Below are 27,975 nucleotides of genomic sequence, written 5' to 3' on the forward strand. Positions count from 1 at the left end.
TTTGCAAGGGTCTCTGAGTGATTTGAGAGAATTATCGGCTACTCTATTCTCCAAATGACCGTAGAAGTGGAACCATAAAGCTTGGCCTAGAAAGTATGCGTGTGAATCTCATTTTACTCAATATTATCTTATATCAGACATGGGGACTTGTGACTTGGTGACTTGGACTCGAGTTGACTCGATTCGCTATTTTTAGGACTTGAGACTTGACTCGGACTTGGAAGTTAAAGACTCGGGACTTGACTTGACTTGAGACACGATGACTTGAATGACTTGAGTGTTAATCACATCATGTTTTCAGTTTGAATATAAAATATATAAATTATTTTTTTAAATAAAGTTGATTACTCAGCTGGAGCGCAGGCTGAGAATAGCGTCGTGACTGGATCAGGACAGTATCATCAGTCATGCCCTCTCTACCTTACACACACCACGCCCACTTAAATCAGATATCACATCACATCAACATGTCAGCCTGAGAGGTACCGAGGGTCATCGCTTTTGTCTTCAATAGTTCGCGCCTAAAAACGCGTGGAAAACGCTAGTCGCGCCGCTTTCTCCTTCTTTCCAAAGCGCTCGGGCAGAAGTGCTCCTGGGGCGTCTGTCGTTGCTAAGCATCCATGACACGCTCTCTCTCAATGGAGACGCGGAAATTTCAGCAAAGTATAAATGGATTTGCAGCACTAAACATCGCTCGCAGTAGCTCTGCTACTAAATTCGTTTCAAAATGGCAATCCATATACAGCTATGAACAGCTGTTCCTTCATCTTAGCTGAGCTTTCAACGTTGATACGGGAAAGGAGGAAGCTGATTGGTTAGTTATTGTCACATGACCTGCGGTGCGCTTGCGGCATTATGAAAAGTTTAGATGTTTTTAACTCGATGCGGTGCGACGCGCGCGCGTTGCTTCCATTATGAGCGCGCATACCGCGCGCCTACATTGGAAATAACGAACTTGCGCGCGCAAAAGACATGATGTGAACGGCCCCTAATGATCCGCTAGCAGCAGGCCGTCAAAAAAACGCATTCCAGGGGCGGCGCATATATATATATATATATATATATATATATATATATATATATATATATATATATATATATATATATATATATGTATATATATATATGTGTGTGTACATACATACATACACAGTACAGAATATAAATATGACGTATTTGAAGTTGTTTCATACTTTTTTATGATGTACAGTACAGACCAAAAGTTTGGACACACCTTCTCATCCAAAGAGTTTTCTTTATTTTCATGAATATGAAAATTGTAGAGTCACGCTGAAGGCATCGAGGGCTATTTGAGCAAGAAGGAGAGTGATGGGGTGCTGCGCCAGATGACCTGGCCTCCACAGTCACCGGACCTGAACCTAATTGAGATGGTTTAGGGGTGAGTTGGACCGCAGACAGAAGGCAAAAAGGCCAACAAGTGCTAAGCATCTCTCGGCGAACTCCTTCAAGACTGTCGGAAGACCATTTCAGGTGACTACCTCTTGAAGCTCATCAAGAGAAAGCCAAGAGTGTGCAAAGCAGTAATCAAAGCAAAAAGTGGCTACTTTGAAGAACCAAGAATATTACATATTTTTGGTTGTTTCACACTTTTTGTTATGTATATAATTCCATATATAATTCCACATGTGTTAATTCATAGTTTTGATGCCTTCAGTGTGAATCTACAATTTACATAGTCATGAAAATAAAGAAAACTCTTTGAATGAGAAGGTGTGTCCAAACTTTTGGTCTGTACTGTACATAACAAAAAAGTATGAAACAACTGAAAATACGTCATATTTATATTCTATACTCTGAGAGAGAGAGAGAGAGAGAGAGAGAGAGTGTGTGTGTGTGTGTGAGAGAGAGAGAGAGAGAGAGTGTGTGTGTGTGTGTGAGAGAGAGAGAGAGAGAGAGGAGAAATGTAACAAAGTTTAATGTTGTATGTAAACTGTGTTTGAGAGAGAGGGAGAGAGGTGTTCAGAGAGGAGTCTGTTGGATGTTTAGCTGTTATTTGTTTTATGGACTCAATGTTGAAAACGTAAAACATTTCAAACACTGTTGGCAAAAGTGAAAAATAAATAATTTTAGGAAGTTACAATTTTGTTTGATTCCATGATGTATTTTACTGAACATGAGTATTTACAATGCAAATCCAAATTATTTTAATTTACTGACAGTTACTTATATCTTGTCTTTTAACTTTATTAAGATCAGATTCTGCAGGTAAAATAACAATATTAAGGTGACTTGACTTGGACTTGACTTGACATAGCTTGTGACTTGACTTGACTTGACTTGCCCAAGAAAAAAATACTTGGGACTTACTTGAGACTTGAAGGTTAAGACTTGACTTGCACATGTGTGACTTGGTCCCATCTCTGTCTTATATAGAATAATATTGTAATATAATATTAATAATGATTATTATTAGCGATGTAAGAATATTATCGCTCTCAGATTCCATCAAACATATCTTAATTTATATTCTGAAGATGAACGGAGGTCTTACGGGTTTGGAATGACACAAGGGTGAGTTAGTCATGAGAGAATTTTAAATTTTGGGTGAACTATCCCTTTAATGTTTGAAGCATACTATGCTTTCAACTTTGTGGGAACAGTTTCGAAAAGACCCTTTTCTATTCCAGCATGACTGAGTGCACAAAACCATGTCCACAAAGTCATGAGATTGGTGTGGAAAAAGTTGACTGTCCCACACAGAGCACTGACCTCAACCCCATCAAACACCTCTCAGATGAACTGGAATGGAGATTGTGAGCCAGGTCTTCTGATCCAACATCAGTGCCTGTCCTAAAGATACTGAACCTAAAGGCATAGTCATATGCTCACAACCTGATTGGTCGGGTTTAATGACTATATTAGGGGTGTAACGGTACGCAAAAATCACGGTTCGGTACGTACCTCAGTTTTAAAGTCACGTTTCGGTTCATTTTTCGTACAGTAATGGAAAGAAATTCAAACATTAAACTTCAGTTGTTTAATACTATAAACTTTTTTAAAATACTTTTTAATAAAATATATATAAAATAAAAAAGAATAAGAAATAAAATACTGCTGCAAAGTTCTCCACTAAATAAAATACTCTCAGTCTCAAACCAATATGATATAATAAAATATAAGACCATGGGATGCATCGCAAGTTTTACACATTTTGCACTAGTGGATCATAACCGGGTTGTAAGTGCTGCTTCAAAATGCCAAAAGAAAAAACAGGATCAAGAGACAAAAAATAGAGAGTAGGCAATTTATTGAAAACTGCATTTAAAGTCAAACAGGCTGTTCATCAGCTGATCAAAAATTTAAGACCATTGCCCAAAAATAAACTCACAACAAAACTAAAAGTGTCAAAAAAGGACTCAGTAGTGAGTAGCCCCACCGTTCTTGTTGATCACTTCAAACACTCGTTTCGGCATGCTTGATGCGACTTTTTCCAGGAGGCTGGTGGGAACGTTGCTCCATGTGGTGAAGATGGCTTCACGAAGGGCATCCTCGGTCTGGAACTGACGTCCGTTTTTGTAAACTTCCCTTGCCATCCATCCCCAAATGTTCTCAATGGGATTTAGATCAGGGGAACACGCAGGATGGTCCAAAAGAGCAACGTTATTCTCCTGGAAGAAGTCCTTCGTCAGGCGGGCGTTGTGAATTGCAGCGTTGTCCTGTTGAAAGTCCCAGTCATTACCACACAGACGGGGCCCCTCGGTCAAGAGGGATGCCCGCTGCAACAGATCCACATAGCCAGTCGCCGTTCGACGCCCCTGCACAACCTGAAGCTCCATTTTCCCATTGAAGGAAAAAGCACCCCAGATCATGATGTAGCCTCCTCCACTGTGCCGCGTAGAAAACATCTCAGGTGGGATCTCCTTGTCATGCCAGTAACGTTGGAAACCATCAGGACCATCCAGGTTAAATTTTTTCTCGTCAGAGAATAAAACTTTCTTCCACCTTTCAATGTCCCATGTTTGGTGCTCCCTTGCAAATTCCAAACGGGCAAGTTTGTGTCATGGGAGGAGACGTGGCCTTTGAAGACGTTTTTTGTTCTTGAAGCCCTTCTCTAGCAGATGACGTCTTATGGTTATTGGGCTGCAGTCAGCATCAGTAAGGGCCTTAATTTGGGTCGAGGATCGACCTGTGTCTTCACGGACAACCCGTCGGATCCTGCGGCTCAGTGCAGGTGAAATCTTTTTGGGTCTACCACTTGACTTTTTTGTCCCATAACTCTCAGGATTTTTTAAGAAATGTAAAATGACTGTCTTACTGCGTCCAACCTCGGCAGCGATGGCGCGTTGTGTGAGCAGCTCAACAATCCTGCCACGTTCAAAAAGAGAAAGCCTTTTTGCCTTTGCCATCAGGAGATCTTGACAGTATGACTGCTTGAAAAACAATGACATGAAAGCCATATTTTTGTGCAGATTTGACCTTTTTATGGCTATGGTCTTAAACTTTTGATCAGCTTATGAACAGCCTGTTTGACCTTAAATGCAGTTTTCAATAAATTGCCTACTCTCTATTTTTTATCTCTTGCTCCTGTTTCTTCTTTTGGCATTTTGAAGCAGCACTTACAACCCGGTTATGATCCACTAGTGCGAAATGTGTAAAATTTGCAAGCATCCCCTGGTCTTAAGATTTTGTTCAGGAGTGTACATATAACTTTTCAAAAATGTAAACTGCAGCATCAACAGTTTCAGTTTTTAGACCTGCTCAGATTTCGTTATAGCGCTGGACCGATCAGAATTAAGAGCAAAGGTCTGTTTAAATGCCGACAGGAGCTGCATTTGAATTAGTCATTTTTTTCCTAGTTGTAGTGATGTTCACACTCGCGTGATGTCTTTTGAAAACATTAGGCCAGTGACACACAAAATAGACAGTGGCAAAATAGACTATGTTTGACAGGTGCAATATTTGAAAATCGATAATTATTAATTTATTTTTTTAATTACATTTTATATCTGAATATATGTCAACCTATAGACTTTCAAACATCAAAGTGTCATGATTTTATATGTATTTGTGCACAAAATGACATAAAAAACATATTTTCCTATTCTATTTTGCCTGGAAACACTTCCAACGCGCCTGAGACGCGCGTCTCACGCAGGCAGACTGCAAGCTCTAACCTGTTAACATGGGAGCCGAATTAAAAACAGACACGCTTGCGCCACGCATCCAGTGTGTCGCCGGCCTTCAGCTGCAGGATGGGATTTGCGCTGAACGCGGAGACTTCCATCACCTAATATGTTTGTTTGGAAACACGACAATAAACCTACGTTCCGCATATAAAATATTGCATTCGGTACACACGTGCACCGTACCGAAAGCCCTGTACCGAAACGGTCCAGTACGAATACACGTACCATTACACCCCTAACATATATTGACCAAACTTACTTAATACCCCAAACAATATGTGTGTTTAGCACTGTGCAGACTGATTGGTGTATGAAATGTATGAATGTATGTTGTGTAAGAATTTGAACCGCACCAGAGTTCCTCTTGTTTGGTGCGCACCAGGGTTCGAATGGTAGCAGTCACAATTATTCAAATGAACCGCATTAAGAGCAATCGCACCATGAGTTTGTTTTAATCTAACCAAACATGACAAGTGTGAACACACCCTTAGTTACATTTTTGGTGGTTCTGTTGTGTGTTTTCCCCCATTTTTTAGCATTTTCGTTTTAAGTGTCTTTAAAAACAAAATTCTTGCAAACCACTCTCAGATCTCTGAAACAAAGATTTAAAAACCCCTTTCAGAAGTTTAAATTGGTTTTTGAGGGCTTGCTGTATGTGTGACTCCGTGGTCTCTTTCTCTCTTTTTAGGCATTTGTGATATTCTGTGGACTGGGAATCAATAACACCATTATGTATGACCAAGTGAAGAAGTCCTGGGCCAAACAGTCCGTCGCTTTGGATGTATGTCTCTCTGAACACACACACACACACACTTCCAGACCATGATTGCTATGATGTTTCTAAAGTGGTGGTAAATTAGTTGGAGATTTTATAATTGGTGGGTTGTTAGATTAGAAACTTATGACTGGTAGGATAGTAAAGATGGGAGCATGTGACTGGTGGAATATATTGACCTACTTCCTGTTAGAGGCAGAGCCGCAAGAGCTGTATTCACTCATGACTCGGAGTGGGTTTGACACTCAACCATTTCACCCATAAGCCATCTCTCTATTACATCTATCTATTAAAGGGATCCTATCACCATAAATGTAATATTCCTTGTGGTTTTGATATACAAGTTTAATATACTAAGTAGACAAACAATAATGTTAGCTACACAAATCTTCCAGTTCATCCAGAAGATTTACTGAAACTAAGCTGTCACACCAAAAAACAGCCTGTTTAATTCAGTCAGTGGGTGGAAAATTATCAATTCAAACCAAATTATTACTGTGTTGGTGCAAGAAAACCTTACTGACATTATAAGCGGACTTAAAAAGCTATAAAAGAGCAGAATATGACCCCTTTAATCTAACAGTGAGACACAGAGGAATAAATCCTCACCTTCAAAGCATTCAATCAATTCACTTTCATCGAACAAAAATCATCTGGGAACACAGATGATGGTGTGTTTACAGTCAAAACACTCACTTCAGTCAAAGCTGCTCTGTAGGGTTGTTGTTGTTGTTGTTTTCTCACAAAGCCGTGGCTGACTGGCTTAAGTTAAATGGAAACCCTTTACATTTAAGTTAACACTGGTAGATGCATTAACTAGCATTAACTACCAGTCACAATTTTTTTAACAATATTTATTTGTAAAATGTATAAATATTGTATTTTTTCATCTTTAACATTAGTACAACTATTCATTGTTAGCACGTCGTTTAAAAGGGTTACTCCACCTCAAAAAGCAAATTTTGGCAGTAATCACTTATGTCCCATGTCGATCCAAACCCGTAAAAGCTTCGTTTTTCTTCTTCAATTTAAGATATTTTGGATGAAAACCAGGAGGCTTGACACTGTACCATAGACTGCCGAGTAAAATACACTGTCAAGGTCCAGAAAAGTGTGAAAAGCATCGTCAGAATAGTCCATCTGCCATCAGGGGTTCAACTGTAACCAGAATACTTTTTGTATGTGAATAAAACAAAAATGACGACTTTATTCAACAATTCCTTTGTCAACAGTCTCCTCTGTGTCTCTCAACATCAGTGTAGCCCCATTTTGGAGAATATGAGCTGTACACTTACAGCAGTCAGTCGTGCTGCACAGATGCGCTGTTTTCTTTCAAAATGTACAGTACGTAGAAAACATATCCTTGTGTTGCGGCTGACACAGAAGAGCGTAAGCAGGCTGCGTTCAGCTCATATTCTCAAAAATGGCGCAGACACAGAGGAGTGGAATTGTTGAATAAAGTTGTTGTTTTTGTTTTATTCACTTATAAAAGTATTTTCGGTGCTTCATAACGTTACGGTTGAACCACTGATGGCAGATGGACTATCCTGATGATGCTTTTCATACTTTTCTGGACCTTGACAGTGTAATTTAATTGGCAGTCTATGGGACAGTTACAAGCCTCCTGGTCTTCAACCAAAATATCTTACATTATTTTCCGAAGTAGAATGAAGCTTTTATGGGTTTGGAACAACATGGGGGTAAGTGAGTCTCAGCTATCAATCAGAAGACATGTAGTGGATTGTGTACAACAGGTTTTTAAGCAAAGTTTTGATCATGTTGATTATTTAGAGGTCTATTATAAGGACACAAATGATATATTAGAAAATTCTGATTAGAAAGTTCATTTTTTAAATTCAGCTTTGGAAAAACAACACTCTGCTCAGTTTAGAAGGGCAGAAAGGTTTTTTTTTTTTTTAATCATCCATTAACAATCAGAGAGCTGCAGTGTTGAGTTCTTGTAGTATCAGGGGTTTGGTCTAGTTCAGCCAGTTTTCTGGCTCTCTCTATCATCTCTATGATGTTATTCTAGTGTCATGTCTTTATTATAAACATAAAATATAGAAATGCATAAAATATGAACCTTTAAAGATAGATTTTATGTGTTTGTTTTCCGTAGGTGCTTTCATATCACGCCACTTGCTCAAAGACTGAGGTGGATAAGTTTAAGGTAAACAGTAAAGCGTCACTGAATCATACCCAATAGACTGTATTTTAAAGCGCTGTCTGACATTTCACTGCTGTTAGGTACAACATCAATAATGAAATAACCAAATTTATGATATATTAACCTCAGTATATCAGACTGTATCGTTTATGCAGTATGTATAATTCAGAGCAAAACTATTCAATATCTCATCAGTGTTTGTGCATTATTGATATAGACTCCGTGGAGTCTTGTTGACGAAATGCCTAATTAATCATGGGTTCATTTTCTAGTGAAATGCTCATTTTTAACGTGTTAACTGGATTTTGCCAGGAGCTATTATAACATTTCATTGACAAGTACCAACATGTTTCCAAGAGTGAAGGAAAACCCATTGCTTAAAGCCAAATCCAGGAATATCACACTATGTGTGTATATATATATATATATATATATATATATGTATATGTATGTGTGTGTGTGTGTGTGTGTGTGTGTGTAATGATATTTGAAGCTAAAATAAAATAAGAGGAATAATAAATTAAAATAAAAATTAGAAATGTTGCTCTGGCATTTAGCAACTAAACCTGAAATAAAAAATACAATGTAAGTAGACAAAAGCTAATAAAAATGACGATAGCACATGAAACTAAAATGACAAAAAAATTAAAATATAAAAATAACTCCATTTCAAAATATGAATAATACCATATAAATAAATATAATGGATACTAAATATTACTGTGTGTGTAGATCGTTTCTATATCTGCACTAAATTTCTAAAATCCTGCTGTTTATTTAAAAAAAGACATTCTCCATTTATTTAAATTTCTGTTTAAATGTGTCCTATCGATATTTATTTACAATAATTATATGTATTCATGTATCATCATACACTTTGGAACCATAAAATAAACACAAATATGCCTTTAAACATCTGTTTCATTGTCCTTTAGGAAACTTGGCTGTGTGAATAACAGTGCATTTTAGTTGTATGAAAGAGAGCAGCTTGGACATTCTGCTAAATATTTCATTTAGAGTTTGATGGAAATAAAAAAAAAAAGACAACTATGTGTTTGGAATACATATGAGCGTGAGTAAATTCATTTTTAGCTTATACGACATTGTTTCATGTGGATTGTCCCTGTAATAACTGGGTAAAAGCTTCCACTGCAGTGTAATGTGTCATGCTGGATGGTGGAAACTGCAGCATGTTTTGGTTTCTTCTTCCTGTTCTTTATGAGTACTGGGTACGAATAATTATATTAATAAATATCTACAATTAGAATTTGTTAATGACATCACAGCATAACACGCAGCTCCTCTTGCCGGCAGTCCCTCATTAGATCTGTGAATGTGTGTGTGTGTGAATCTATTTGTAGTGTCTCATTAGCACAACTCTGAGCTTCAGTCAGCATCAACACACACAAATTACTGAAAATCCTGACGCTGGTTTCGTTCCATTCACAAAGCATCTGTTTTAAAGCACTCGAGTGCAAACTCTGTCCTTTCTGCGCGTGCACACACACACACACACACACACACACACACAAACTCTCTCTCTCTCTCTCTATTGTTCTCTTCCTCAGGCAGCAAACATCCCTCTGGTGTGTGAACTGGGCATTGATAAACTATCGTTTGATGACTTCTCTCTGGATGTGGATGCCATGGTCACTGCAGCTCTGCGGATGTTTATGGAGCTGGGGATGGTGCAGAAATTCAAAATAGACTACGAGGTTCACACATGTTTGCATTTCTTTAACTCAGCAATATCACACAAGCAAGAGTGCTGTTGTATTGAATATCAGTATGGCAGAGATTTGACCGTAAGCCTGTATTCATTTATAAAAGTAAAATGTGATGAAACTTCATATTGAATATAGAATGATTTGGACGGTCATTTCTTATATATTTGTGACCGTGTTTTTCAGCACTCTAGACCAATCAGATTAGAAGACAGGGACTACCGTAGTTTCTTTTGGTTGTATCGTAACACTACATCTCTTGTTTCTCCTTCTAGACACTTTGTCGATGGCTGTTGACCGTGAGGAAGAACTATCGCATGGTTCTGTATCATAACTGGAGACATGCATTCAACGTTTGCCAGTGCATGTTTTCCATGCTGACGGTGAGTGACCTACTCTCTGTGTGAGGAATGGGTTTGATTACTTTAATAAATCATAACTAAACCTAGTAGCTGTATGACATCTTTTTGACATTTAGAATTGTATACTGTAAACTGTAGATGATAATAAATATAATAATATCGTCTGATTCACATACACTTGCACTCATAAGTTTAGGGGTCAGAATATTTATTTTTAATTCATACTTTTATTCTGCAAGGATGCATTAAATTGATCAACACTAACAGTAAATGCATGTATAATGTTATAAAAGATTTGTTTCAAATAAATGCTGTTCTTTTAAACTTTCCATTCAGAATCCTAAAAAAACTAAGCATAGCTTATGCAAAAATATGAACTTGAATATGTTTTGGTCAGCAGCTTAAATAATACAAATTGTGCCTGTGTCCAAATATATATGGACCTGACTGTATATAAAAATACAAAATAGATCTTTAAAATGAAGTAATATTTCTCAACATGAACTGTTTTTACTGTATTTTTAAATCAAATGAATGCAGGCTATTCCAGAGCGCTTGTTCTGGTATGAATGTAAATAAATGCTTTATTTTAATTTGCTCGTCACATTATCAGTAAAAGTTGATATTGAAAACCCCTCATTATTAATTGGTTCAATTAAAACGATATTCCTCTTAAATTGTTAATTGCTGCTGGTCACTTATTGTTTGTAGATTGTAATGTAGCATACTCTTAAAAAAAATTATTATTATTATTATTATTATGTGTGTGTGTGTTCCTCCGCCTCTGTTTTTGTACATTTATCACAGAGGTGTGACATTTATGTTGATGTGTGTTCATTTGCAGACGGCCGGCTTCCAGGAGACTCTGACTGAGATGGAGATTCTGGCTCTGATAGTGGGCTGCATCTGCCATGATCTGGACCACAGAGGAACCAACAACGCTTTCCAGGCCAAGTGAGACTCAACCGCTAGTGCAACACTAGACTCACGTCTGGCGTCTTTTGAAGCGTGCAGCGTTTAATGAAGCTGAATGCTGGGTGTCTTCTCTTTGCACATGAACTGAATGACATCCGTGTCTTCCTCAGGACGGGATCAGCTCTCTCTCTTCTTTATGGGACATCAGCCACGCTAGAGCACCATCATTTCAACCATGCTGTTATGATCCTGCAGAGCGAGGTGAACTCAAAAGTTCATTACTTATAAATGATTATCTGTGCACACACAGGCACATTTGTAAATTGTTGGGGCTTTCCATTGAATTCTATGACTTTTATACTGACCAAACTATATCTCCTATATATATATATATATATATATATATAACCAAACAACAACAATCCAATCAATTGTCATGGACAAAATGAGTCATGTCCTGCACTTTTTTTTCTCATTCTAGAAGCTGTTTTCTTAAAGTAAGTTACAATTGAGAAGAAAAGATGGCCTTCATTTTGGTTTCAAATTGTTAACAATTAATTATTTGTACTACAGTTTAGGTTACAAATGAATGAGAACCTAACTAGAACTTTTATTAGAACTTTATATTTTTTTAGAACTATTATACAAATCCGTTTACTTGAAGGGTTTACAATTCCATAATACAACAAGTATTTATTTACAAGAAATACTGTAGTACCAACAGTTTACAATGAGGGTTAGGGTTAGGGTTAGGGTTGAACATTGAGAAAATAGGCCATACATCCATCTATCATCACTTCTATTCTTGAACTCCAACTACAATCCTGCGAAAAATTGACAGTTTATAAGATTCTTTAACTTAAGCCATAATACAAATCAGTATAACGTAATAAAACAAGCACAAATCAGCTTAATTATACAAAGACTCAGTTTACAATCATTTTCATTCTACAACCACGATACAGTTTACAAGAAAGTGCATTGCAGGGAATTTAGCATTTATGATCAATTTCTATTTCGAGTTTAAACCCCATTAAGAACAATGAAGTGAGCACATCATAGAAATCAGAGATAAAATAGGTATAAATGAATGCTTGTATTGGGAAGACTTTTACACTTTCACTTCATATACTCCGCTACACTGAAACCAATGCCATACAAGAGATCCTTGTGGCCACAGTAAATGAGATAACAAGGGGGAAAAGAGCGGGGTGAATAAATCACACCCGGTGGTAACTGACAGATGTTGACTGTGAATAATTGCTTTCTACAGATACAGCGTGTTTATCTGTGTCACTGTCATTTGCATACAAATGAGCTTCGCTCATCATTTACTCAGAGAACGAACGCGTTCACCGACCAGCAGACAGACAAGTATTAATTAAGTTGGTCCTTAATGAAATGGGAACGGTTGCTCTGCTCTTTAATCTGTTAGATTGCAGTAACTGAAAAGCAGACGTTTACTAGAGAGAAATCCTTTTGAACAAGCTTAAATGATGCTGAATTGCTGGAAATAATTCAGTTAAGGTGAAAAATATGTAAAATATATGTCAAACATGAGTAAATGGAAATGTGTGTATGTGTGCGTTTTAAAGAAATGTCTTTGCTTTTCTTAAGGCAGCACAAGGACTTGCTGTCTAAACTTCACACACATTTTTATGTGTGTGTTTAAATATCAGTTTATTTTAATCAGGCGCTCTGATGTAAGCATGTGTGGGTGGCTTGAATTCAGAGTTACATGTAAAGTAATGGTTATATATTCATACACAAACCCACTTTATATGGAAATTCATCCTGAAAAGTACCTGTATCTGTAAGATAAAAATACATGGGCACACCATCAGTGCAGATATATGTGCTCAAACATCTTCAGAGTGGACTCTTTGCAGGGCAGAACCATATTTAACGACACCTAAATGAATGAAAATATTTCTGTTTAACAGTTGTCATTTTTTCTTGGTCTCTAGGGTCACAATATCTTCTCTAATCTGTCGTCACATGAGTATGGAGAACTCATGCAGCTCCTGAAACAATCCATCCTGGCCACAGACCTGACGCTCTACTTCCAGTGAGTACTGAAATAATCTGTCGATGCCACATCAGTTCACTAGGAATATGCCAACTGTATATTACCCAGACGTGCACAAATGAGCTGTGTAAGTATTGTTTGTAGTGTTCTTAGGTAGTAATAATTAGTGCACGTGTGTGAATGTTGCCCTGCTTCACACTGATGTTGGAGGCAGATGTGAGACGTGACCCTGTGCTGCTGCCGTGTGGCTGCTCTGTGAACTGCACAGTGCTCACTGAGTTTTCATCCGCAGGAACAGGAACTCCTTCTTTGAGCTGGTGAATAAAGGAGAATACAACTGGAACGTGAAGGAACACAGAGACATGTGCAGGTCAGTTACATGTGAACATGCCTGCACAAACACACCGAATACTTTCACATTTCTGATTGGAAATCGTTTCTGAACATCTCTCAGGTCGATGTTGATGACAGCGTGTGATCTGGGTGCTGTCACGAAACCCTGGGAGATATCACGCAAGGTAGATGCTCTTACCCACAATACACCACTGATGAGTACGCAAATTAATATCACTGGGATGGGAAGAAAGGGAAAAGCTGAAGTGAAATAAAAGATGTTAAACTTTGAACATGTTCCAGTTTCAAGTTAAAATACTAAAATTACTCAAATAAAAAGAATAAAAATGACAAAACCACATGCCATTATGTGAAAGAAAACTAAAAATACGAAATAAAACATGAATAAGACTACTGACCCTCGCTGTTAACGTGTGTCTTTCTAACAGGTCGCAGAGCTGGTGACGAGTGAGTTTTTCGAGCAGGGAGACAGAGAGCGATCAGAACTGAAACTGACTCCCTCGGTGAGGTTAACACTTGAACATTACCTGATCACATCTGGATCACCTGCCTCTTTATAGAAGGAATGCATTTTTGTTAAGTTGTAAAATGCCTACATTTATGCAAAAGTGTATTTCGTGTTTACATGGCCATGACAGATTTTGACAGAGCTTTACAATTGGTTTGCTCTGACATGATCCAGTTATATTAATATTGCATGAAACTGAAGTGTGCCCACACTCATCCAATTTTAAAAGGGAAATAGCTAGCTCTTTTCCCAGTATATTTCCCATTGGCCTGGATTGTGAGGCAGAAGGTAACATTAGGAAGTCTCGGGACGCCACAGCTTTGAAGCTCTCTGTAGAGACGCTCGCCTCAGGTTAAAAGTCTTTTTCTCAGAGTGTGTGGGTGTTAGGATGATATATTCAAACACGGACCCTCTATTTCTGTGCTACAGCCCGCGCTGCCACACACACACACACACACATACAGATCTGTGAAGAGAAATAAAAGAGCACAGGCATTATCAGCCACAACAGACAAGTGAATTAAATTAATAGCTTTGAAGGCAAATATTAATCAGACAACAAACTACGACCATTGAATTACATCTGTGGGTGGACATGGGTGAACAAAATTAAAAAAAAAACACATGAAAAGGGTTAATTCAAGAGGGTCTGTGTCTCTCTCTGTTTTGCACTTTTATATCTCTTTATACACTGAACAAAATTATAAATGCAACACTTTTGTTTTTCCCCCATTTTTCATGAGCTGAACTCAAAGATCTGAGACTTTTTATATGTACACAAAAGGCCTAATCCTCTCAAAAATTTCTCACAAATCTGTCTAAATCTGTGTTCGTGAGCACTTCTCCTTTGCCGAGATAATACATCCACCTCATAGGTGTGGCATATCAGGATGCTGATTAGACAGCATGATTATTGCACAGGTGTGCCACTAAACTATAGTTTGTGTTTGTGTGTGTGTAATAGGCAATTTTTGACCGAAACCGCAAAGATGAGCTACCAGGTCTACAGCTGGAGTGGATTGATGGAATCTGTGCGCCGCTGTACGAGGTAATGCATCATCAATACATAATAACGTGACTAAAATCTTGCACAGAGAACAGTCAAAGAGGGATGTTACCCAATCCTTAAAAAAACGTTATAAATATTACTTAAAGCTTGAATTGCCCTTTTTTACCACACTAGAAACACCAAATGAAATTGCTAAAAGACATTTTCAGAGATATGTGATGATTTCACAGAAAAAATACACATTTACCACAACCTGGAGGAGAATATTATTACAATTAAACTAAAGAGCTTCTCACTTGCTAAACAAGTCTGAACTATCAGTCACACGACAAAAGGCAAGTAGTACAGTAGATTGATTTAAAGGCCTGTGTGTAATATGTGTATGATACAGTAGGATACAGGATTAAGAGATAATCACAAAGTTCCCTCAGACCTTCCCTCTCTCTCCTTCTCCTGCCTGTATGAACAGAAATATCAGTCTAGCTGGCCAGATCTCAGAGACAGGCAAAATGTGATGTCATGCACGCTCAGTATGCTTTAATTCCTCTATTAGCCGTCATCCTCGAAGAAAGGCAGAGATGAGAACGTTTCATAATGTTGTGAATGAACACCAGATCTGTGGTTTCTGAAGAGAATTGACCTCTGCTGGAAGGTCAGGGTGTTGCATCGTGTGGTGTTGTGTAATGCAGTTGCTAGGGTATTCTGGCTGGTTGCTATGCCATTGGTTTGCTACAGCAGGTGGTTGCTAGGGTACTTGTCCACACCAGTGTCTCTGAAGAGAAGAAATTCTCTTTTTTTATTCAGTTTTTATTTCAAGCGGGTTTTGAGCTTGGTTTAAAATCACCTGCACGTATGAATTCAATGGAAAGCTGAAAGCTGATTTCTTCATAGTTTTTGCCATCCTGTGTGTGTGTGTGTGTGTGTGTGTGTGTGTGTGTGTGTGTGTGTGTTTAAAGAATCCTACCAGTCACACACACTGCGGGAAAGCAGGAAATGTGTGGGAGTGTTTTTGCCTTGACCCCCCTCTCCCTCTCTCTCTCTCTCTCTCTCTCCCTCTCTCTCTCTCTCTCTCCCTCTCTCTCATTTTGAACTTCTTCACTATTGCTCTGTCAAGCTCAAGGTCATAACTATGTCTTGGAAATTAGATGGGGATGATCTTTTTATTTAAAGGATTAAAAGAGATGCAATAATAAAAAAAATTATAACAGTAAAAAAAATCATTCAGGATTCTTTATTTGGAAAATAATTTCAAATATGCACACATTTACTCTTATTTGTATGACTAATATGTCAAAAGCACAAAATGTTTCTTGTCTCATCATGTTCAATTAAATTATAAATTTTAATTATAGCATATTTTCTAAATTAGCAGTTTGCGCCACTGGGCATTACTGTCACTGGTTATCATTTGTATAGTAAAACAGTCAGATATTAAATGTCAAGCAACTTGCATCTTAGTAAAAGGTAAATTTAAGTAATTTTTTAAGTATACTTCATGTAGCATGTATACAAATATCAGTGTTCTTGTAAATGTACTGTTTCACTACTCCTTGGGACTAAATTGGCCCACTTTCTAGTTTATGAAAGTATACTTTTAAGTGTACTTTAAGTATAACATTAGCAGACTTTGAGTACACAACTAGTTTACTTCTGAGTTTGTAGTTTGTACTGCAATTATACTTACTGAACTTATATGTATACTGATATTTTACTAAATACTTTGTACACTTTGAAGTATAGTCTCACTAAACTACTAGTTTAGTAGTTTTATACTGCAAGTATACTCATATGTTTTTGTGGTGTTCTGAGTTAGCCTCTAGAGGGAGCTCTCGGTTTGAAAGAAGGTAGAGAGAGCGATAAGAGAAGAAGGGATGGAAGTGTGGAAAATAAAGGAGGTTGCACACAGTTCGAGATGGAGTGCATTTACCTTTAATTGAGACATTCAACATATTGGCAACGAGGATGGCTTTGACTCTGAGCCAACCTGCCCCGTTCCTGCAAACACCGGGTGAACCACCCATTCCGTTCAATGCATGGATCAAAACTTTTGACAAGTTTTTGCTGGCCCTGGGCGAGGAGCTGCCTAATGCTAGGAAGCGCGCTCTTCTAATACACTGCTTCAGAGCCGAGGGTCAAAGATTGTTCTACACCCTGACCGTGAGTGATCAGGGAGACGATACGTATGCTTCTGCTTTGAGTGCAATAAGGAGTTTTTTGCTCCTAAAGTTAATGTGGTTGCTGAACGTTACCGCTTCCGCCAACGTAGCCAACACACGGGCGAGACTACAGATCAGTATGTCGATGCACTACGTGAACTGGCTGCCACCTGTGAATTCGGTGCGATGGAGTATGAGATGATACGTGATCAGCTGGTCGAAAAGACTAATTCATCTCGCATTAGAGAAAGGCTGTTGCTGGAAGTCCCACTCGACATCCCTGAAAGACAGCGGAGACCAGGACAACTAGAGCCACAGATACAGATCCCCTGTAAAGACCTTGTCTCAGAGGACCACCAGGACAAGACCACAGGAAACAGATGATTCTTCTGCACAATCTGACTTTGCTGCAGCCTGGAATTGAACTACTGGTTTCGTCTGGTCAGAGGAGAACTGACCCCCCAACTGAGCCTGGTTTCTCCCAAGGTTTTTTTCTCCATTCTGTCACCGATGGAGTTTCGGTTCCTTGCCGCTGTCGCCTCTGGCTTGCTTAGTTGGGGTCACTTCATCTACAGCGATATCGTTGACTTGATTGCAAATAAATGCACAGATACTATTTAAACTGAACAGAGATGACATAACTGAATTCAATGATGAACTGCCTTTAACTATCATTTTGCATTATTGAGACACTGTTTTCCAAATGAATGTTGTTCAGTGCTTTGCCGCAATGTATTTTTTTTAAGCACTATATAAATAAAGGTGATTGATTGATTGATTGATTGACTTTAAGAAAACCGTGACTGTTGCCAGGCAAATTGAAACTACTATAGCAGAGGCAAAAGCAATGATCGTCTCATTCAACATTTCAGTACAAGCAGTTCAACAACATAACAAGTTTCAACGGAGCAAAAGTAAAATCAACGCCTTACGGGGATCTCCAAAATTTACCCGTGCACGTACTTGCTATCGTTGCAGATCTGTGCAGCACTAGCTAATTTTCCCGGATGCCCGGCAAAGAATGCGGTGTGCAGTAACTGTAACAAAACAGGACATTTTTCAAAGATATGTCGCGGAAAGAAACGGGTGAGTAAAATTACAGTACCTGAAGTGACTGTGTTAAATATTGAACATTCTGGTCGTGACTGTGGCAAAATAATGTGCACAGTACAGATATGTGCAAGCACAGGACAAACACGGGACATTTAGTTAATGGGGGACACTTGATTGGCAGTGTCCATATTACCTATGTCCATTTACACTGGATCTTTCAGTCAAGCACCCCTTTCACCACCGAAACTCAGTCTAGTTAGTTTTGGGGGCGATGCAATTGAAGTGAAAGGATGCCTGCCAGCTAGCATCTCGTATGGAGGCCATTGCACTACCACAGACTTATACATTGTTCAAAAGGGATCAGCTGTGCTAGGCAGAGACCTCTTTACTGGACTTGGCATACAACTCTGTGATGGTCAGGTCTGTATGGACCAGTGCACACATACTGCCTTAGAAATAGATGCAACAGGCTGGGATGTGCAAGAGGATTTGTGCACCGTGTTCATGTTCGGCCTGGTATTCGGCCTGCGCAGCAGAAACTGAGGCGGTTGGACTGGAGGAGATGTTTGCAAACCTGTGTGGAGCAACCGTGTTTTCCACATTAGACCTCCAAAGTGCATATCACCAGGTAATGTTGCATGAGGACAGTCAAAACCTTACAGTGTTTATCACGCATGATGGGCTATTTCATTTCAAAAGGGTTCCATATGGACTGGCCTCAGCTCCAAGTTGCTTCCAGAGGATGATGTCTGAAATCCTTAAAGGTCAGTCTGGAGCTCATTGTTACTTGGATGGCATCATGGTCGCAAGAGCAATGCTCAAGGAACATGATGACAATCTACAAGCTGTGCTGCAGGGAATTGATAAAGCAGGCCTCAAATTGAACATGGCAAAGTGCCACTTCAGAAAAGCAGAACTGTCATTCCTGGCTCATACACTGTCTGATAAGGGATTACAGCCTGATGCTTTCCATGTCTCTGCAGTGTCCGATGCACCACCTCCTGCGGATGGGATTAGCCTTTGTTCATTTCTGGGTCTCACGTCATGGTAGTCTAAATTCATACCAAATTATGGTGCAGTAGTGGAGCCATTGCATGTGCTTTTACGAGGCTCTACTCCATTCATTTGGTCACCTGAGGCTCAGGAGAGCTTTGAGACCTTTAAGAGACTGATTGTGCATAGTGCTGCCCTTGCGCTTTTCAATCCAGAACTACATACTATAGTCACCACAGATGCCTCAGACTACGGGATACGAGGTGTTCTTACCCAGATACATTCAGACAACACGGAGAGAACAGTGGCTTTTGCTTCACGTACCATTACCACAGCAGAAAGGAAGTACTCCACGGTAGAAAGGGAGGCACTAGCATGTGTTTGGGCCACAGAGCGATGGAGGACCTACTCTACGCTCACTGCAATAACCAGCTCTGAGTCCAAAGCAGCATGTGATTCTTGTCCTATCCAAGCTGAGCTACGCAGAATGTTCACCTAAAAAAGACCAAAGTGTGCAAAGGCACTGGATCATGCTTTAAAGCTGTATTTTCAAGTGCGCCATGAACTTTCACTTCAGGATGGTTGTGTGGTGTGGGGAACCACACACCTTCTGGTTCCAGAAGGTCTCCAGCCCAAGTTCATTGCACTCGCACATGATACACGTCAGGGCATTGTGAGGACAAAAAGAAGGCTGAGTGGCCTGGCAAGGACAAACTAGTAGAAACAGCTGTCAAAGCTTGTGTCACTTGTCAATTACATGACAAATCAGTTGTTATACATACAACTCACCTCCAATCTGTACCTTATCCTACTGACGCCTGGGAGAAAGTGGCCAAAGACATCATGGGTCCTTTTGATGCAGCACCTGCTGATTTTCATTTTCTGGTCACTTTGGTGGACTACAGTAAGTGGCCTGAGATAACATTTGTCTGACATCCTACCACCCAGATACAGTCTTTGTCTACAGTGTTTAGCAGGGACGGGAATCCAAAAGAGCTGATTTCTGATAATGGAGTACAGTTCACTTCGCACGACTTCAGGCTGTTCTTGCAAAACAGAGGAATCTTAGACAGGACATCATCTGTGTATTACCCAAGAGCAAACGGAGAAGTTGAATGTTTTAATCGCAGCTCAAAGGATAGTTTACAAACTGCTTCGCTGGAAGGAAGAGGGTGAAAGGAGTTCACCAAAGACTTTCTGCATGCATAACGTGCAACGCCACATGCTACAACACAGTGCACACCAACTGAACTTTTTCACGGGAGAGCAATGTTAACCAAACTTAATGTCTCAGGTCTTTGCTTGCCACCTGCAGGCAAAAGGTCCACACCTCACCAGCTTGCCTCACATGTGAGAGATAAACAGAAAAAAATTAAACCGTACAGTGACAGAAAATCCGGCGCGAAGCATGTTTCATTTCAGTGTGGATCATATGTCCATGTAAAGAAACCCGGAATTGTTCCAAAGACCCATTCTAAATTGGGAAAACCCCTAAAGGTTGTGGGTAAGAAAGGGTTGTACACATACAGTACAAGTTATCAGATGGACGATGCTGGAATGCATCCCACCTGGCACCAGCACTTGCTCAATGCAGAGCAGACGAGTCCAGTGAGCTGCCATTGTTTGACTCTGGAGCGATAAGAGAAGAAGGGAAGGAAGTGTGGAAAATAAAGGAGGTTACACAGTTCGAGACGGAGTGCATTTACTTTTAATTGAGACATTCAACAGTTTTCTTTACGTGAACTTTACATCATATTTTAAGTATACTACTATGTCCCTTTTAAGGTTTAATGTGTATTTATATTGTTGCATGAATAACTGAACATACAAAACAGCCAAAGAAAGAACAGGGTATCTGCATGTAAAAAAAAATAAAAAATATTCTAGCTTCATGCTTTATTTTTTAAACACTTTAATGTGTTTCATAAAAAATAAAGAAAATAACAATTTGAAAAAAAAGCTAAAAAAAAAAAAAAAGACTATCAACTGGATTCAGAATGATAATCAAAATGTAGATGGACCCGATCAACACCCCAAAGCTTGACTGTAATTATTACCTCTTCATCAGTCAACATTTTATTCCATAACGTTACAGTTTTGATGCTGTTTCATGTCAGATGATCGTGTTGCATGTGTTAGTATCTGTTTTTCTGAAATTTCTTTTTCTTATTCACTTGTGTTTTTTTGGACATTCTGTGAAGAAGTTGTGTACTAGCGCCCTCTACTGCATAATAATGAAAACAGATTCTAGGAGCACAAGTATAGTTCAAATATAAGTCGTAAGTATAAGTCAAGTATACTTAAATGTCATTTTAAGTATATTTCTGAGAAGTACATAAAAAGTAAACTAAAAGCATACTTTCCTATTTTTAGTTTAAAAGAAGTATAATAGCACTTTTGAATAAACATCTTATTTTGTAAGGGATGAAGGAAGGTCATGGCAACAAGAAACAGGTGTGTTATAAAGTGCAGCAGAGCAGCATCAAGAATCCAGTATCAAATATTGAACGATAATTGGCGGAGTGTTTTTCCAGCACATGGCAGAATTGTGACAGTTTATCACTGAGCAACTCAAACAACAGCTAATTTATTCATGTGCAGTCATTCCTCACTTTAATGCTTTAGACTGAACTAAAAATGTGTGATGTTCCCGAACAGTGACATGAGAATCACAAGAATCTGTCCGTCCTGTTTGAATGTTAATTTCTAATGAATACAGTCACCTTTTTTTCTTCTTCACATTCTAGAAAAAATCCTTAACCTTAAGGTTTTGAATATAGTTGTTCATAGTTGCTTTAAAACCATACTGATTATAAAAAATAAATAATGAACTTGAAAAGAATATCCAAACTAAAAGCACAGTAATATCTTCAGACATTTAATTGCATGTTAAATTGCAGAAAATGTATTAGTTTAAATTTATATAAAATGCAGTTAGCTGAACTTTAGAAGGTTTTTGACCCACTTGTTTACTTGCGTACTTATGTCAACTCCTAATTTCTTCTATTGTCTTTTATACTGTATATGGTTAAAGTGAATGTACTCGCATGCATTTATGGTAAACCTAAAATATACTTAATGCCATTTCTTTTAAAACTCACAAGGCATGTATTTGTAATGTGCATTTAAATAGAGTATATTATCTTTCCATGCAATTTTGAATAACACGCTACAGTTACGATTATAATCAAGTGCTTTACATGTGCTTTAGTATGTTAGTCAACACATCAAAACAAGTGTATTTCTGTAAAGAACAACAAAAGATTATTTAAAACGTACTTCAAATTTGACATTAAAGAGTGGACTTTTTAAAAGTGCAAGTTAAGAAAGTGTGATGTCAAGTGGTGTTATATTTCATTCATATTTTATCTGCAAGTATTTTTTTATGAGTACACTATATTTTATTACAGTTCATCACACATCTTTTTTTTTTTACTTTTGTTTGTGCATTAAAATCAACTTTTAAACTTTGTAGAAAATGTTTCCCTGTCTTATGTTGTTAATGTGTCTACCACTGCCATACCACAGTTCCTACATAAATCAGCTCTTTCTCTCTTTCTCTGCAGACATTTGCCAAATTAAACCCCAAACTCCAGCCGATGGTTGACTTGATCAAGGCCAATCGTGCCAAATGGGAAGAGCTTCACCACCGACACCAGCGCAGCCAGGAAAGCAGCAGTCCACGTATCGCAGACACCACTGCATCCAGCTGCAGCTGAGAAATAAACCTGCCAGGTTTCTCCACATGCTTCTCTCAGACCCACAGCAGTGCAGACGGAAGGAGTTTTGACCTCTGCTGCATGCTTCAGACCAGCAGACTTTACCTCACTAGCGCCCTCTATCGGGCATTTACTCTGTCTGCGAGCACTTCAGGCAACCGCGAACGAGTTTGCATTCGTCTCCATAGTGCAAAGACTGCACGTTTAGCTAGCAACGGAGAACCTTAGGGATGTGTTTACGCCCAGAAGCTAATTGGCTGAATTAGCTACTTTAGGGCTAGCATGCTAACATAAAGACTCTATCGTGTGCGTACGCTACTTTCAGCAGGGACTGTTTAAGAAGGGTTGCCGCTTTTTGAAAGGTATGATAGTGTATTTTTCCCTTTGTAGCTTTGATCTTGTTGAATGGAGACATGTCCCGAGCACTGGAGCGTGGTTCTGTTCTGTATGTCATGTGAGGAAGTGAATGCTGCAGGGTTTGTCTCTGTTGTTTTATCTGATGTGTTTATTCCAGGATCAGGGGTTTGTGGAGCCGCGGGGCTCTTGGCAATGCTTGCAATGCAAACCCACTCCAGCGCTGTACTCTGTGCCTTGGTAAAACCCTATGATAATGCATGCCGCCCATCCTTGACATCACTCTTCTCTCTAGTTCACATTGCATACCATCATGGATTTTCCCTCATGTCTTGGGTCTGTTTCATATCTCGAAGGTAAGCAACGTGTTTTTACTCCAGCGCCCATGATGAAAAATTAAAATTCTGGCATCATTTATTCACACTTTTATTGTTTCAAGTATGGGGTGTGAGAGCAATATTTTCTACGATAATATCATAATTGTTTAATCGATACGCGATTTGACATTATCAAGTATATTGCAAAAACCTAACAATAAACATGTCCATAAACAATAAGCTAGTTAGGTGTTTCGTCACTGAATGGATCAGCCTTTTGAACTCACTCCACAAATTTACCACAAATTTTAAGTTTATATTTAAAGTATATTTTCCCTTTTGTTCCCCAAATCCTTTTAATTATCAATATTAAATGCTTTTTTATGCATTTGTTGCTGCAGGTTAAATGCATTCATGTTCTGCGTCTGTGTGTAACAGTCAATGTGAATGCATCTAAATGCCACTTCAGATGCAGATTCTGTGCCATCTCTGCAATACAAATTTAATATGAGTCATAACAGCCCTATAGTGACTTACTATTTGAATTTATTGATTACATTTTCTGACAGAAAAGATGATGCATACATTTAATTAGGTTAAAAAGGTTCATAAAAGGTAAAAATCTGTTTAAACTTATTGGAAAAAAAGAATTTCTGTTACTCCTATAAACTAACCACCTCACAGAATATGAAGAGTATCAAAAGTTTTGGGAGTCACCTGCCAAAATACCAGCACAATAACCTGCACAGCAAAATATAGTGTAATTATTGTTTTTTTTTCTTCATTATCGCACACCCCTAGTATGTATGATGCAAAAAAAGAGAAATCCTGAAGATTTGTACTCTGGTGCGTTTCCCTAAATCATAAGTTTTGTTGTTACCAACATAATTCAACAGTTTGGTGTTTCCCAAATCTATATTCCAACAAACATTCGCAAACAACTTTTTTCACTCCACCTTCTTAACGTCATTAACCAAAATTGTCCAAATGAGGGATGTTCAACAAAGGTCCTACTTTTCAGAAAACCGTAAAGAAAATAATTTGTTTCTCCAACAATGCATCGTACTAAAGTAGTTACATATTACTTACTTTTTGACTATAAATGTGATGCCGCTCCTCGTGTAAATTACATTTCATGATGATTGTGACTGTGACGTTTCATAAATTATTAAAGAAAATATTTGATGTAGTAACTCAGAATTTCAGAGATGCAGCTTTGTAACTTTTATTTAGAAAAAAACAAAACCTAACTTCACACAAAATGCATTTTTCCATTCCAGTGTGCTATTTTCCAATAGTTTTTCTATATAAACCCACTAGGTGGCTGTGTATGACCGTTGCGCTCACGTCTCACGCTTTTGCAGTGTTTCGTAAATGAGCTACATGTTTTGGAGATGCCATGTCAAGTAAAAAAAAAATCTACTTTTACATGCAGCACCGCCCATCAATGTCATTTCCAAAACAGTGGGCCAATCAGAAGTCCCCGTAGGCGGGGCGTGCATTGCAAGCTTTAGTTTACAGTATCAATCAGGCATGGAACTGTTTTTCTGTGACGGCAACACAGCAAAGGAAGCACTGACAGTGACTGTGTGAGGATATTACATTTTTTTCAAGCAATTATCACAACCGGTTTCTTTACAAAAGGAGCCTGATATTCTACTCTGCTGTTTTCTGTTATTGCATCACATCTCAAAAGCCTTTTAAAACCATTTCTTTAGTATTTTTAGACCCTAAGATGTTTTATATGTGAATGGCCTCTCAGGCTGGAGTGAAACAGGCCGTACATGCATTGCTTGTTTTAACCACATGAAGCAGCACCCACAGTCACATACTTCCCTAATATATAGTAGGCCAAAACACTGAGTATGGAAAGTGTAGTATGTCAAAATTCAGAAGAAGTACTTACTCGGAGAGTGTGTGATTTGGGACGCAGCCGTGGTGTATGCATTACCTCAGACCCACACCGAACGCCTGGCAGGTTTACACAGAAGTGCTACACACCTTCTGCATGCTTTAAATAATTTTTTTAATAATTAGGTAATGTTATTCAACTACTACTGAAGTGCATTACTCTCCTCCACAGATTGTCTCATAAAAGTAGTGTAGGAAACGTGAAAGGAAATGTCTGCTAATGTCTGTTTTGTCAGCCACCTTCTTCCACATGAGTTGATGACAAGAGTTCGGAGACATGTATGTGCCTTTACTAATTAAAATCTACTTCATAGCACACGGGCATCATTACAGAACCTCTCTGTAGGGAAAGTTAGCTTGTTTGTAAATGAAGCTTTAATCTCATCTAGCAGGTTAAAAAAATATATATACAGTATTGTTCAAAATAATAGCAGTACAATGTGACTAACCAGAATAATCAAGGTTTTTAGTATATTTTTTATTGCTACGTGGCAAACAAGTTACCAGTAGGTTCAGTAGATTGTCAGAAAACAAACAAGACCCAGCATTCATGATATGCACGCTCTTAAGGCTGTGCAATTGGGCAATTAGTTGAATTAGTTGAAAGGGGTGTGTTCAAAAAAATAGCAGTGTCTACCTTTGACTGTACAAACTCAAAACTATTTTGTACAAACATTTTTTTTTTCTGGGATTTAGCAATCCTGTGAATCACTAAACTAATATTTAGTTGTATGACCACAGTTTTTTAAAACTGCTTGACATCTGTGTGGCATGGAGTCAACCAACTTGTGGCACCTCTCAGCTGTTATTCCACTCCATGATTCTTTAACAACATTCCACAATTCATTCACATTTCTTGGTTTTGCTTCAGAAACAGCATTTTTGATATCACCCCACAAGTTCTCAATTGGATTAAGGTCTGGAGATTGGGCTGGCCACTCCATAACATTAATTTTGTTGGTTTGGAACCAAGACTTTGCCCGTTTACTAGTGTGTTTTGGGTCATTGTCTTGTTGAAACAACCATTTCAAGGGCATGTCCTCTTCAGCATAGGGCAACATGACCTCTTCAAGTATTTTAACATATGCAAACTGATCCATGATCCCTGGTATGCGATAAATAGGCCCAACACCATAGTAGGAGAAACATGCCCATATGATGATGCTTGCACCTCCATGCTTCACTGTCTTCACTGTGTACTGTGGCTTGAATTCAGAGTTTGGGGGTCGTCTCACAAACTGCCTGTGGGCCTTGGACCCAAAAAGAACAATTTTACTCTCATCAGTCCACAAAATGTTCCTCCATTTCTCTTTAGGCCAGTTGATGTGTTCTTTGGCAAATTGTAACCTCTTCTGCACATGGCTTTTTTTTAACAGAGGGACTTTGCGGGGGATTCTTGAAAATAGATTAGCTTCACACAGACGTCTTCTAACTGTCACAGTACTTACAGGTAACTCCAGACTGTCTTTGATCATCCTGGAGGTGATCATTGGCTGAGCCTTTGCCATTCTGGTTATTCTTCTATCCATTTTGATGGTTGTCTTCCGTTTTCTTCCACGTCTCTCTGGTTTTGCTCTCCATTTTAAGGCATTGGAGATCATTTTTTGCACCTCTTTATAGGTTTTCCCCTCTCTAATCAACTTTTTAATCAAAGTACGCTGTTCTTCTGAACAATGTCTTGAACGACCCATTTTCCTCAGCTTTCAAATGCATGTTCAACAAGTGTTGGCTTCATCCTTAAATAGGGGCCACCTGATTCACACCTGTTTCTTCACATAAACCTGCCAGGTTTCTCCACATGCTTCTCTCAGACCCACAGCAGTGCAGACGGAAGGAGTTTTGACCTCTGCTGCATGCTTCAGACCAGCAGACTTTACCTCACTAGCGCCCTCTATCGGGCATTTACTCTGTCTGCGAGCACTTCAGGCAACCGCGAACGAGTTTGCATTCGTCTCCATAGTGCAAAGACTGCACGTTTAGCTAGCAACGGAGAACCTTAGGGATGTGTTTACGCCCAGAAGCTAATTGGCTGAATTAGCTACTTTAGGGCTAGCATGCTAACATAAAGACTCTATCGTGTGCGTACGCTACTTTCAGCAGGGACTGTTTAAGAAGGGTTGCCGCTTTTTGAAAGGTATGATAGTGTATTTTTCCCTTTGTAGCTTTGATCTTGTTGAATGGAGACATGTCCCGAGCACTGGAGCGTGGTTCTGTTCTGTATGTCATGTGAGGAAGTGAATGCTGCAGGGTTTGTCTCTGTTGTTTTATCTGATGTGTTTATTCCAGGATCAGGGGTTTGTGGAGCCGCGGGGCTCTTGGCAATGCTTGCAATGCAAACCCACTCCAGCGCTGTACTCTGTGCCTTGGTAAAACCCTATGATAATGCATGCCGCCCATCCTTGACATCACTCTTCTCTCTAGTTCACATTGCATACCATCATGGATTTTCCCTCATGTCTTGGGTCTGTTTCATATCTCGAAG

General features: G+C 38.8%; 1 protein-coding gene across 2 annotated transcripts in view; it reads left to right on the forward strand.

Moving 5' to 3' along the window:
- pde11a (phosphodiesterase 11a) overlaps positions 1 to 27,355 on the forward strand; it is a 63,917-nt gene extending 36,562 nt beyond the window's left edge. The window contains exons 9-21 of one of the 2 annotated variants that reach the window (XM_026272635.1): positions 5,836 to 5,928; positions 8,042 to 8,092; positions 9,658 to 9,804; positions 10,089 to 10,196; positions 11,020 to 11,129; positions 11,261 to 11,351; positions 13,058 to 13,158; positions 13,412 to 13,489; positions 13,574 to 13,637; positions 13,902 to 13,976; positions 14,946 to 15,029; positions 22,759 to 22,927; positions 27,282 to 27,355. In XM_026272635.1, the coding sequence (XP_026128420.1) occupies positions 5,836 to 5,928; positions 8,042 to 8,092; positions 9,658 to 9,804; positions 10,089 to 10,196; positions 11,020 to 11,129; positions 11,261 to 11,351; positions 13,058 to 13,158; positions 13,412 to 13,489; positions 13,574 to 13,637; positions 13,902 to 13,976; positions 14,946 to 15,029; positions 22,759 to 22,911 (1,155 nt within the window). In that variant the 3' untranslated portion in view covers positions 22,912 to 22,927; positions 27,282 to 27,355. Of the gene's footprint in view, positions 1 to 5,835; positions 5,929 to 8,041; positions 8,093 to 9,657; positions 9,805 to 10,088; positions 10,197 to 11,019; positions 11,130 to 11,260; positions 11,352 to 13,057; positions 13,159 to 13,411; positions 13,490 to 13,573; positions 13,638 to 13,901; positions 13,977 to 14,945; positions 15,030 to 22,758; positions 25,891 to 27,281 lie in introns of those variants that run through there. The other variant, XM_026272634.1, reaches the window with a different exon arrangement.
- Positions 27,356 to 27,975: the final 620 nt, after the last annotated feature.

The sequence above is a fragment of the Carassius auratus genome, chromosome 9, assembly GCF_003368295.1.
Source record: "Carassius auratus strain Wakin chromosome 9, ASM336829v1, whole genome shotgun sequence".
In the NCBI taxonomy this organism is placed as follows: domain Eukaryota; kingdom Metazoa; phylum Chordata; class Actinopteri; order Cypriniformes; family Cyprinidae; genus Carassius; species Carassius auratus.